Below are 14,070 nucleotides of genomic sequence, written 5' to 3' on the forward strand. Positions count from 1 at the left end.
GGGCATTCCACCATAAGGGACCTGTCACGGAAAAAATGTCGGCCCTTCTTGTACCGATGATTTTCAGGGAAGGTACTGAGAGAAGATTCTGGTTGGAGGAACGAAGAGAGCGTTGTGTATTATAAGGTATCAAGAGTCTGGATATGAATTGGGGTTCACCACAGGCTAAAGTTTTAAAGATGAGTAGCATTATTTTAAATGTGATTCTATGACTAATAGGTAGCCAATGAGAATCTATTAACAGCGGAGAAACATGATCATATTTCTTTGCATTGTATATTAACTTTATTGCAGTATTTTGAATCAATTGTACTGCATTAAACATCCGTCAATCCGTAGGGTCAGAACATGGCCCAGAAATAGGTCAACGGACCCTCTGCACATGTTACATAAAGGCATCTACAAGCTGTTGAGTTTTCAATTGTTTCCTGAAGTTTTTATGATTTTTACATCATCTCATAACCCCCAGGGAGTGAATTCCAAAGTTTTACACCCACTATGGAAAACATGGAATCCCTCTTTTCACATACAAAATGGGGGGAACATCACTAGGGGTCAGCAACCTGGAGAGAGACCTGGGAGTGATGGTAGATGAAACACTGAAGGCATCAGCACAATGCGCCACGGCCTCAAGGAAAGCAAACAGAATGTTGGGTATCATTAAGAAGGGTATTACAACCAGGACGAAAGAAGTCATCATGCCGCTATATCGTGCAATGGTGCGGCCGCACCTGGAGTACTGCGTCCAGTACTGGTCGCCGTACCTCAAGAAAGACATGGCGGTACTTGAGGGAGTACAAAGAAGAGCAACTAGACTGATAAAGGGAATGGAAAAACTTCCATATACCGAAAGATTGAAGCAGTTGGGACTTTTCTCCCTGGAGAAGCGAAGACTTAGAGGAGACATGATAGAAACCTTCAAGATCCTGAAGGGCATAGAAAAAGTAGACAGGGACAGATTTTTCAAATTAAGGGGCGCCACAAGTACTAGGGGGCACTCGGAGAAATTGAAAGGGGACAGGTTTAGAACAAACGCTAGGAAGTTCTTTTTCACTCAGAGGGTGGTGGATACATGGAACACGCTTCCAGAGGCTGTTGTAGACAAGAAAACATTAAATGGTTTCAAAGAAGGTTTGGATAGATTCCTAGAAGAAAAAGGGATTGAGGGGTATGGATAGGTATAGACCATTGCTCAGGCAATGGGCCTGATGGGCTGCCGCGGGAGCGGACTGCTGAGCAGGATGGACCTAGGGTCTGCCTCAGCGGAGGCAACTTCTTATGTTCTTATGTTCTTAATATGAGAAGTTTTAGAGGAACGAGAATGACTACTGAAATGGGGCAGTATGTTTTCGGAATAAATCAATGAAGAACAGAGTATACGAGGGGTGCTGAAAAGTTCTCAGCCCAACCAACCAAGGGCTAGATTCACTAAAGATAACATAAGAACATAAGCAGTGCCTCCGCCGGGTCAGACCATAGGTCCATCCTGCCCAGCAGTCCGCTCCCACGGCGGCCCAAACAGGTCACGACCTGTCTGAATCTTCCCATCGAAGTCCTAACCCTCCGGTCTTGCACATGCACGACCTATTGGGTTTCTATACTTATTACCTGGTTAGCTTTCTATACCTGTGTTACATCCCAGCACCTCTCTCAGTATCCCACGATCCCTTTATCCCTCAGGAATCCGTCCAATCCCTGCTTGAATCCCTGTACCGTACTCTGCCTGATCACTTCCTCCGGTAGCGCATTCCAAGTGTCCACGACCCTTTGGGTGAAAAAAAACTTCCTTGCGTTTGTTTTGAACCTATCTCCCTTCAGTTTCTCCGAATGCCCCCTTGTACCTGTTTTCCCTTTCAGCCTGAAGAATCTGTCCCTATCCACCCTCTCTATGCCCCTCATGATCCTGAAGGTCTCTATCATATCTCCCCTGAGCCTCCTTTTTTCCAGAGAGAAGAGCGACTCAATCACTGTTGGCCGATTTTCCAACAGCAATTGATTCACTATCAAGTTTGCATGCAAATGATTTGCATGGAGGTGCAAATCATTTGCATGCAAACCCACCAACTCAATCGCTCAGTGAGCGATTGACACATGGCAGAGCCCTAACAGTAGTGACAGGGGAAGCAGCCTCCTTTCACTGCTGTCAGGAATTCTGCTTTTTTTTAAAAATGGAACAGATGTTCTGCGAGACTTAAACACGTACTATCTGACCCATTAAAAAAAGCCCCTCCCCTGCGCTAGCACCCCCGAGCCACGTCCCACCCCCATCCCCCAAACCCCAAAAAGATGCCCACTCCCTCCTGCCAGGAAAAATCTACCCCTCCCCTCCCCCCCTGAAGAAAAAGGCAAGAGGGATGCTCACTCACTCCTGCCATGAAGGTACCTGCTCACTTCCCCCACACACGGAAAAAACGGCAGGAGGGATGCACACTCCCTCCTACCACCAGAGGCCCCCTCCCCTTCCATGCCCCATACCTTAAAGTTGGGAGCAGGAAGTGAAGGAGTCTGGGACTGGTTTTCTAAGTGTTGAACTAAGTTTTCTCTTTAATAAAATGCAGAATTATGTTTAGCTGCAGACCTAACATCTCATGTTCTAGCCTGCCTGCCTTGGGTGTTAGCTTGGACATTCTAACTTCTTATGGCTATCTCAGCATAAATGACATGTAACAGAAAGACTGCAGGGCTTAGATCAGTGAACTGCTAATGACCTGCTAGTGTGAGCTTAGCACCAATGATTGTTAAGAAAAGTAACACGTGAAAAGTTTTTTCTAGAATTTAGTTGTATAGCCAGAAGAATGTACAAATATCTCTGTAACTTCCTGTTTTCGGGACTTCTGAAGCCAGCTTGGAGCTCAGGAGTTGCATATGTATGCTAATAAAACCTGTTGCTTTCTTCAAGTCTCTAAGTTTTGTGGCTTCCCAAAGTGACCTTTCAGAAGTACTGAAAACACCTCCTGCTCCTCCTCCTCTTCGCGATGACATTGGACCTTAGGCCCTCTCGGGTGATCATGTGATGCATGGGGAGGGGCCTAAGGCCCTGATTGGCTCAGACACCTTGGGCTCCTCTCTTGTAAGCTCTAGCACAGTTGTTTTAAGGCATGTTATCAAAGGAACTTATAAATCACTCTAGCACTAAATAAAATGATACACCATCTTTAAACTTTATCAAAAGATAATACACATTGCATAATTCCTTTGGCTAGGACCCTCAACTGACCCACACTACACGCCAAGGATTACAGTAGACAACACAGACTTTTCATTAGAACTACAATCCCGAATCTTAGTAATAGAAATCGATAACCCCCTATCCATGAAGAGCCACGTACAATCAATAATAAAACTATCTTTTCTTGTGCTGAGAAAGCTAAGATCCATCAGAAAATACTTGGAAACAGAGTTTTTCTGAATTTTAGTACAAATCTCTAATCCTATCTCAACTAGACTACTGTAATGTAACACTAGTTCTTTGCTCTAAAACGTTGCTATCGCGTCTTCAACTAGTTTAAAATGCAGCAGTAAAACTCATATACGAACCCCTAAAGCCCTACTATATGAAACTAAGTTTCAAGTTTATTAAGATTTGTTATCTACGCAATATCATATATTTCGATGCATATAACAATTTTTTAAAAAAGGGGAGGACAAAACAAGACATTGTATACAAATTATATATGTTCTAATACAAACTGATACAAAAGGCAAGGGGGATGAACTACAATCTTTAAAGAAAGAAAAGAAACATTTAGGGAAGAACACATATGGTGGGAACACATTAAAAATAAATAAAAAATAAAGGATAATTTGGCGACCTACTTGTAAGATTGATAAAGATTGATAATTGGCTGCCCATAACCGCAAGGATCAAGTTTAAATTGGAAATAACTGCCTTTAAGATCCTGACAAGGAATCCCCCCCCCCCCCCCCCCCCCCCCCCCCGACTACTTAACAGAGTTGGCCACCCTACTCCAGGGTGTCTCCAACAGATAGTTCAGTAGAAATTTTTTCCACCTAAAATTCTCAGCATGCAACAATATACCAGGCAAATTACCTTATCCATCCAACATCAATTAGTAAAATGCTGGAACCAACTACCAATTACACTATGATCGTGTGACCAATATCTCAGGTTCAGAAAACTTTTAAAAGCATTCCTTTACCAAGACAGGGAGCCAACCCGGATGTAACTGAAATGGTAATTGTAAAAGCCCATTTCTAAACTGTCCAATGTAACTCCTGGGACATAATGATGAGCCAACGATGATCTATTTAAACTTATAACTAAGTATTTGTAACTATGACCTTACTGTTTGAATAAGTCTACTGTTCTACCTGTACTGTCCATTGTAACTTCCTGGGTCACTGACCCAACCTCTTGTAATGTAATCCAACCGTGAACTGAATAGGTAAAGGTGGAATAGAAAACCTAATTAACATAACATAAATTAATTCAAGTACTGTAGTGTTTCTAAATGTTGTACAGCATATGAAGAGGCCATTCAGTGGCTAAATGCTGGAACCACATTCAAACATATCTGCTTCAATCTTTCAGATATTTATTATGTAAAAACATATGGAAAATTTTGCCTATTCAAATTAGAAGATCTAGCTCTTACTTGTTTTACAAAAGTTTAAAAACCTATTTAATTGATATTGTATATTCTGAAGTATGTTATTTTTTTATTGATCTACTTCACTTCCAGGAGGTTCTTATTTATTGTAATCCACATTGAATCTTAACAGAAAAATGCAGTCTATAAGACTGTTTTTTTAAAGTCAGTAAGTATAAACATTATTGCAGTAAGAAATATTGCCATCTTGTGGTCAATAAAGTTTAATGCTTCTTATCACTTGTAAGTACTGTCTGCAATTATTTAACTTCATAAGGTTATGTTACAATATCTTCTTTATCTTAGCTGCTAGTTTGTCAATTGATATAGGAAATGCCTCCATTAGCAGCTATTTGTATTTTTTTATATGTTTTCATCAAAACATAAGTCATATATGAACCTATCTTTCCTCTACTGGGGCAATTTGTACACAACGGATCTCCTGACCTATCAGGATACCTGCAAAAATTCAGAATATAGACTGCCAAACAAAAGAGAACAGACACAGAGAAATGTCTTTTTAATCCTGTTCTCTTATGTGGCTCTACCTTGTGTACCTAAATGGGCCTCCGCGTGTGCGGATCGCCGGACTAGATGGACCAAGGTCTGATCCGGAGAAGGCATTTCTTATGTTCTAATATTATTTTCTGATTCTAAATCCTCTGTGTTCATCCCACGCTTCTTTGAACTCAGTCACAGTTTTAGTCTCCACCACCTCTCTCGGGAGGCATTCCAGGCATCCACTACCCTCTCCGTAAAGTAGAATTTCCTAACATTGTCCCTGAATCTACCACCCCTCAACCTCAAATTATGTCCTCTGGTTTTACCATTTTCCTTTCTCTGGAAAAGATTTTGTTCTACGTTAATACCCTTCAAGTATTTGAACGTCTGAATCATATCTCCCCTGTCTCTCCTTTCCTCTAGGGTATACATATTCAGGGCTTCCAGTCTCTCCTCATACGTCTTCTGGCGCAAGCCTCCTATCATTTTCGTCGCCCTCCTCTGGACCGCCTCAAGTCTTCTTACGTCTTTCGCCAGATACGGTCTCCAAAACTGAACACAATACTCCAAGTGGGGCCTCACCAATGACCTGTACAGGGGCATCAACACCTTCTTCCTTCTACTGACTACGCCTCTCTTTATACAGCCCAGCATCCTTCTGGCAGCAGCCACTTCCTTGTCACACTGTTTTTTCACCTTTAGTAATCCACTGGATTCCAGAAACTCCACTATTCTCTGTTTTAAAAGCATTTCCATTAATTTACATAGAACAGAATTTAGACTTAACCGGCCTGTAGTTCCCTCCTTCTTCCTTACTTACACTTCTGTGGGAGGGACCACATCCACCCTTCTCCATTCTTCCAGTATCACTCCTGATTTTTGAGAAGCATTGTAAAGGTCAGTCACCAGAGCTGCCAGAACGTTCCTAAGTTCCTTCAGTACTCTTGGATGTACACCATTCACTCCTATCCAGTCAATTCCTTGATGCATTTAAGGAATAAACAGGCAATGCTCCTGCTTTTTTTTTTTACTTTCACATCCAGTGTTCACACCAACCATCAGTCCGACGGGAGCATTGCCTGTTATTCATGAATTTTAAGGATTTTATACATCGTTGTATTCCACATGGTTCTCTAATAGTGAAGCACAGGACAATTTGTACCCCTGATGGAGGAGTATTTCTCCGAAACATGAACCGTGAATACGAGAGCCATCCTTTGGAAAATAACATATTACTGACTTGTAATAAAAATTCCTGTACCTTGTACATTCCTCTTTTCTTTTTGGTGTTCTCCCTTCACTGCAGACTTCTTAGATTTTTGTTTTAATTTCCTAACCTTCCCTTTTACTAAACAGTAGCATGGTTTTTAGTGTCGGCCGCAGCGGTAACAGCTCCGCGCTACGATTTTGTAAAAAGGTGGGGGGGGGGGGAGTAAAAGAAAAGTCCATAGGCCATTATTAAGATGGTTTGGGGAAATCCATTGCTTATTCCTAGGATAAGCAGCAAAAAATCCGTTTCTAATAATAATAATAACTTTTTTTTCTATACTATCATAGTCAAACGATTTCTAGGCGGTTCACATCAAAAGAAGGCTGGACAGTCAGCGAATTACAGAATGCATGAAGAGAAAATTTACATAAGGGATTGGAGTTTCCTGAGAGGTTACATTCGGGTTTGCAGCGGGGAGATCATCTGTTTAGGCAATTCATTTACTGCTTGGGATCTAGCTAGATGCTTGGGACCTGGGTTGACCACTGTAGGAAACGAGATACAGTACTGGCCTTGTCCCAGTATGGAGATTCTTATGCTCTGAAGTAACGCATTTCCATTGCAAATGCAAGCAGTGTCTCACTTCCGGCTCACCACACAATTGTTTCCCACGTACTCACCTTTATAGGACCCCCAGGGACCCCTGAAGACTTTTTGTCGAAACGCGGACCGTGTTGGGTCCTATATCCCTAGAGCAGTGGTTCCCAACCCTGTCCTGGAGGAACACCAGGCCAATTGGGTTTTCAGGCTAGCCCTAATGAATATGCATGAAGCAAATTTGCATGCCTATCACTTCCATCATATGCAAATCTCTCTCATGTATATTCATTAGGGCTAGCCTGAAAACCCGATTGGCCTGGTGGTCCTCCAGGACAGGGTTGGGAATCACTGCCCTAGAGGACTAGGTCCTTTAAGGCTCTTATGTGGAGGATTTATTTTTATGTGGATGAAACTTTGGACACTTTTCAAATAAAGTCCATTTAGGAACATCGTCACTCCACAGAGTTTTTTTTGGTAACAGCATTTCCTGCCAAAAGCCTGGGAGGCTGATGCTGCCTTCTTCACATTCTGACTAAAGTTCCAGGAACTCTGCTTTCACTTTCGTTTTCTCTGTTGCTTCCACCGCCTCAGTTTTGAGACATGGCTCAGCCTGAAACAGGTAAGAAGATGGTCTTTTCTGAAATGTCTTGTTAGTAGATGAATGTCGTGGCTTTTATAGGGTCAAGAGGAGGTGGAGAAAGGGCCAAGGACGTCTGGCAATAGCAATCAGCCTTTTTTCTCTCTCTCTCCCTCGGTTAGTTCCTGTTTTTAAGGTGGTTCTCTGGGCTTATCTATTTTGGTTTTCCTATGGCAAATATTTTAATCAAAGCTTATATTATACGATGTTATTCGTTGTTTTTTTTTATAAGTTTGTGCCAAAAGAGGACAGAAAATAACCCGGGACAGGCAAAAAAAATCCCTCGATGATACCAGTCAGGTTTAGCTGCCTTAGGAGACGTTGTTTTCTATAATATAAACTTATTTTCCCTTTAATAAGGGGCAAGATTTAAAAAGAGGAGTGGGGGGGGGGTGAAGTCAGGAGCGGTTTTCTTTTCTTCTTGCGATTTGTTAGGGCCCCGCCCTCGTTCTTACAGAGCAAAAATCTGGAGCCAGATCGCTTGCAAAAGGGGGGTGGGGGGATATTATCATATTGTGCAAATATTTATGTAAGCCTGGTTCCGCTCGCACATATGAGGAGGGGGCACCCACGACCAGGGCTTACAAAAAGGATTTATGTGGAGCAGCTGAAAAATCCTGTTTGTTCTATCAGTGTCAATGTAGCCCAAGATGCAAGCCCCAATGCAGCCAAAATTTTCCAACCGTAGCCAGGAGGCACTGGGAAGGGTAAGGTCCACTATTTTGAAGACGTGGGTCTGCTTACAGTAGGGAGTGAGCATCCCTCCTGCCGGACTTCTAAAAGTATGAGGGGGTGTCAGGGGGGGGGGATGGCGCATTAAACCACCAGGTTTGGGGGGGGGGGGGGGCTTTTCTTTTATAGGCACAGCGCTTGTGTGTGTGCTGTGCACACACACCAGAAGCTCCCATTAAAAAAAAGCTTGCCAATCTTCTGCATAGGGGGGGGGGGGGGTTGCACTAGACCACCAAGCTTTTTTGGGCCTACTTTTATGAGAAATTGGGGCTGGTAGCGGGTCTGAGCTGCTTCATTTTCCTGTCAGTGCATGAGCCAATCAGCGCTCAGGCTATGACAGCTCAGACCCTGCCAGTCAATATCGGCCTGATTCCTCATAAATGGAGGGGGCGTTCCTTTTTAAGAATCGCGGGAGAGGTAATTTTAATATTAATGACCTCATTGTACTACATTTGCTTAGTACAATTGGAGGCTGCTAGAAAAGACCACAGTGAGCTGTTTTAATAATTGGGCGGTAAAATCCATGCATTTAAGGATTTAGTGCCATTATTAAATGCACGGTGATATAAGTGAGTCCAACTCTTAGCGATTCCCCCCAAAGAATCCAGTGTCTCCTCTGTAGTAGAGGCATTCTTTGGGAAGGTCAGATTTATATCTCTGTCAGTGCTGTAGTTCTTTCCTGCTGCTCAGGATTTCTAAAATGAATATTCATGACATGTCATGTGCACAGAGGAGGGCGAATGGAATCTATGCAGAGGTCAGATTTTATGGCAAGTCTGTTGCAAGAGTATTCAATGCCCCGGTCACGTGTTCAGCTTTTTTGTCCTCCCTCAGTTAATTCTCAGATCCCTAATGTGCCCTTCCTCAAGGCCATATGCTGGAAAAAATATTCAGCTTTCAACTGTTCCTTACTAGATAAGCCAAGAAAACAAGGTCAGAGAAGAGAGAACGTGAGCCAGATAGAGAAGGGGGAGGGGATGAAGCTGAAAGCAGCTTGAGAACCCAACAAGGAAAAGAGAAATGGAGAAATGAAAAAAAGAAGTGGCTGGTCTGAGCACACAGAGCAAAAGTCTGGACAATAATGCAGACAGAGAGACAGACACCTAAGCCCTGATGCTCAAAACCTAACACTAGTGCTAAAGTTGATCAGCGCCAGACCTGCGCTGGCATTAGTGTTCTCTGAATGCTGTAATGGTGTCAACACAAGCAGATCACTTTTAAATGTATTTAAATCCATAATCAAGGGGCTACTGAAACCTAATGTCAAGTTCTGAGGCAGTGTTGGAAGGCCTGATTGAGAGGAAAAATGTCTAGCTGCACACCTTCCCTCCTACCAACCCTGCCCCATATGGGTTTTTTTCCCCTCCCGCAAAAACTAGCCCTGGTGGTCCAGTGGTCCCCCCATACTAAAAAAGAGGCCCTGGAGGTCCAGTAATCCCCCTGATCCCCAATCCCCTTAGTGACTCACCAACTCCAAGACAAACAAAATTCTGGTGGGATCCCCCCTGGCTTAGCTGGTCTAGACCAGGCACGGTTTGTAGTCCACCTGTCTAGGCTAGGCTGAGCCAGGCCTGGCCCACCCAAAGGGCCCCCCCAGCTGAGCCAAATCAGGCCTAGTCCGGCCCCCCTGCTTAGGTCTGCTGGTGGTACCCTCTTAATGAGTAGCCAACCCACTCCCCCACCCTGTAGCTTAAAACCTGGAAGTAGGAGCTATAACCAGTCGCTTCTACTAAAGCCTTCTTCAAAATGGCTGTACTCCAAGCGCAGTGTGCACGGTGTGGGGCTTAACTGCAATATAAGTGGGCAGTTAGGGGAATGATGGGCTGGCTGCCATCATTTCAACACTCCAAATGAGAACATACGAGTCTCCATACTGGAGCAGACCAAAGATCCATTAAACCCAGTATCCTGTTTCCAACAGTGGTCAATCCAGGTTACAAATACATGGCAAGATCCCAAAAGAGTTAAACAGATTTTATGCTTATCCTAGGAATAAGCAGTGGATTTTCCCAAGTCCGTCTTAATAATATTGGCTTATGGACTTTTAGGGCAAAGAAGGAAGTGGGGAAGGGACACAGGTCAAAACGTTGCGTGGACAAATTCGTTTATTTTACATTTCAGTTCCTTTTTTTTTCCCTTTGTATTGTACGATACATTATGGACTTTTAGGAAAGTATTCAAACCATTTTTAAAACCTGCTAAGCCAACTGCTTTTACTATACAGTATTCATTGATCCTCCTCCCAAAATTTCCAGTGTGACTGCTTCCCCAGTGACATAAAATGGGAAACACCATATGCCATTGTTTTTAGTTTTTGCTGTGTTATCCTTGACTTGTCTTATTGATAAATCATGTGATGATACTGTATGTAGAGTTTTATGTGATGACTGCATTTTCTCTATTATGCTAAGCCCACATGACATGAAAGTTGCTTCATTACTGGCACTTTCATTTGTTTAAAGTATGCTTTCTTTAAACAGCATCCTGTAACCACAAATACCTCATTCCATTTTATTTTCAAACGCAAATATCATAGTGGCCTTGCCTTTCAGAAATGCCAACCAAGATATCACCTCTGTTGGACAACGCTTCAGAAAACCAGAGCACTACATCAATGATTTTATGGTGATAATATTCAAATTACATTTTAAGACAACCTAGGAACATAAGATCTTTGAAATCCAAATGATAAAGTATTTTTTTTTTTTAGTTCAATAATTTTTATTGTGTATATAACAAATCAAACGATACAAAAAGCATGAGGAACAAACAGGAATAGCAACATTGACTTAACAAAGCCCTTGGTTTTCTATTGCATTACAAACCATGAAATTATACGGCTTTGTCGCTTTCTTCCATCCATATCTCTCTATCGCTCACCCACCCAGCCCTCCCTATTTGTCACCTTGCCTGAAGGCCTGACAGTACTGATGTGAATTTGATTGGCTGAGCAGCATCTGCCTGGTACATACTCCCTATGGCAGGGGTAGGCAATTCCAGTCCTCGAGATCTGGAGCCAGTTCTGGTTTTCAGGATATCCACAATAAATGTGCATGAGATAGATTTGCATCTCAAGGAAGCAGTGCATGCAAATCCATCTCATACATACCCATGGTGGAGATCCTGAAAACCTGACCTGGCTCTGGCTCTCGAGGACCGGAATTGCTTGCCCCTGCCCTAGCGGATTGAGAAACACTGCTGTGGATGATGCAAGTTATAAACTCTTCTAAGTAGATTAAATAAATAAATAATAAATGACATCTCTGCTGGAACCACCATCAATACTGCTAATTAGTGCCACTTGTCATGAGGTTTTTAATTTTGTTTGGCCTGTTCACAGGGAGCCAAATTGTGTTCATTGGCACTAACCAGTGCTGACTTGAGCTGATCCACTTTTTAGAAGTAAAAGGCTCTGCTTCTTCCCTGTGTTTATTCGCTGAGCCTCCTAAACCCTGACTGTTATCTCATCTCTTGATTCCTCTTGTCTTTCAGAATGGAATAAAGAGGATGAGGAGAAAAAGAGCTCAGAAAGTGACGTGGAATCCTCAGAGTCAAATAAGGACAGTGACAGTGACAGTGAGGATGACGCTGGTGATGGAGCTGGACGTAAGAAATTGAAGCAGGAGGTATTGCTTCTGTTTTCTTAGCTCACTTTTGGAAGGAAACTTTTCTGGAGGGGTAGGAGGGTCCTAAAACATCGGAGAATAATGCTGGAACTTATTTTCCCGTCCTATCCCGGCGAGTTCTTTTCCTGTCCCTGCCCCATTCCTGCAAGCTGTTTCCTAATCCTCACAGGCCTCAGACACTTTAAAATCATAAATGTCCGAGGCTTGTGCAGTTAAGGCAGAGCTTACAGGAATGGGGCAAGGACAGCGACGGGATAGGGAAATTGAGTTCCTCTGGAAACGGGGACAAATTTGTCCCCAGGCCATTCTCTAACTGTTATCCATATAATTCTTTTAGTCATTGACACACATAAACAGAAAAAAAATGAAGGTGGATAAAGACAATATGGCCTATCTAGTCTGCTTCCCCTCCTCTCCCTTAGAGATCTAACATAGGGTTATAAGACGTCCGGGAAAACCTGGATGTGTCCTCTTTTTAGAGACTTTCCAACACCCGGCAGTTTGTTCCAGTTTTGGAAAGCCCCAACAAACTCTGGCTGCATCTGGAAGGCCTCTGAGCATGCGCGGATAACGTCACATACATCCACATATGCTTGAGGTCCTCCAGATGCAGCTAGAACTTGGGGGAAAAAATGAGGCTTTGAGGGGGCGGGGCTAGGGGCAGAACAGGGCGGGAGTTGCGGTGGAACTGGGCAGAGCTGGAGGAGGAGCAAGATGGGGATGGGGGTGCAACGGGGCGGGTTTGTGAGGCTCTGAATATAGTAACCCTAATTTAACGTACCGTATGCATTCAAATATAAACCAAAATTTATGGGCCAAAAAAAATTATCCAAAATGGGGGGGGAGGGTGTCTCAGTTTATGTTTGGATCAGTGCCCACCCACCCCCTCCAAGACCTGTTGTAGGCCTTCCCCAGGCCTGCTGTAAGCCCTGGTGGTCCAGCGATGGGCCAGGACATGAGGGATTCCTTCTGCTCCTTGTCCCGGTCCACTCTGACACATTCCACCTCCCTCCCGCTTCCCAGGCTTTTAAAAAAAAAAAACCTACCTTTAAAGCCCTGGTAGTCCAATGGAGAACTGGGGCAGGAGCGATCTTCCTACTCTCCTGCCCCATGCAAAGCTGCTATCTGAAATAGCTGCTGCAAATTCTCGCAGCAACGTTGTGAGTTCCCACAGTCTCGCAAGATTGCCATGAGAACTCGCAGCAGACATTTCAGATAGCGGCTCTGCACAGGGCAGGAGCGTAGGAAGATTGCTCATGCTCCAGTTCACCACTGGATCACCAGGGCTTTAAAGGTAAGTTTTTTAAAAAAGTCTTGGAGGTGGGAGAGAGGTGGGATGTACCAGAGTCAACTAGGACAGGCGGCGGGAGGGATCTTTCCTGTCCCGGCCCACTGCTGGACCACCAGGGCTTAGAGCAGGTTTGGGAGAGGCCTGCAAGGCATCAGGGAAGGGAGGGGGGCTGAGTGTAGAGTCTGGCAAGGAAGGGAGGGGGGCTGGGTGCAGTCTGGCAGGGCAGGGTGGGAGAAGGGCTGGGTGTAGATCCTGGCAAGGCAGGGAGGGAGGGAGCAGAGCCTGGAAGAGCAGGGGAGGGGGGCTGGGTGCAGAGCCTGGCAGGGCAGGTGAGGGAGGAGGGCTGGGGGTTGGGGGTAGAGCCTGGCAGGGAAGGGGACTTGAATATAAACCCCCAGTTTATATTTGAGTCAACCTTTTTTCCTCCTATTTGAGGGGAAAAAAAGGATCACCTCGGTTTATATTCTGATCAGTTTATATTCAAGTCAGTGTTCTCCCTAGGGTCTTTCAGCCAGGTGGTCCGCCCGGGTAATGTAGATGACCGCCCACCTAAATTCTGCTGCTGCCGCTGCTGCTCAACATTAAAAAAAAAAAAAAAAAAAGCTGGTTTGGAGATTTCACCTTAGCCCGTAGCGAACTTATCTCCAGAGCTCTAACGTGTGCGTGCCGGCTTCCCTTCTCTTCTCTCCGAAACCGGAAGTTATGTCCGTAGGGGGGGAAGAGAAGGGAAGCCCACATGCACATGTTAGAGCCCCGGAGTATGCATTCGCTACGGGCTAAGGCGGGAGACAGAGGTCAGTGAAGCTTTCCATTTGCTCTTCTTGCTGACGGGTCCTGCCTACTTTCAGTTTCTGCGAAGGCAG

At 44.2% G+C, this 14,070-nt stretch overlaps 1 protein-coding gene across 1 annotated transcript in view; it reads left to right on the top strand.

The window, feature by feature from the left end:
* The first annotated feature begins 7,414 nt into the window (after positions 1-7,414).
* LOC117363647 overlaps positions 7,415-14,070 on the top strand; it is a 135,028-nt gene continuing 128,372 nt past the window's right edge. The window contains exons 1-2 of the mRNA XM_033951738.1: positions 7,415-7,540; positions 11,783-11,916. Of these exons, the coding sequence (XP_033807629.1) occupies positions 7,522-7,540; positions 11,783-11,916 (153 nt within the window). The 5' untranslated portion in view covers positions 7,415-7,521. The remainder of the gene's footprint in view (positions 7,541-11,782; positions 11,917-14,070) is intronic.

The sequence above is a fragment of the Geotrypetes seraphini genome, chromosome 7 (genome assembly GCF_902459505.1).
Source record: "Geotrypetes seraphini chromosome 7, aGeoSer1.1, whole genome shotgun sequence".
Taxonomy (NCBI): Eukaryota; Metazoa; Chordata; class Amphibia; order Gymnophiona; family Dermophiidae; genus Geotrypetes; species Geotrypetes seraphini.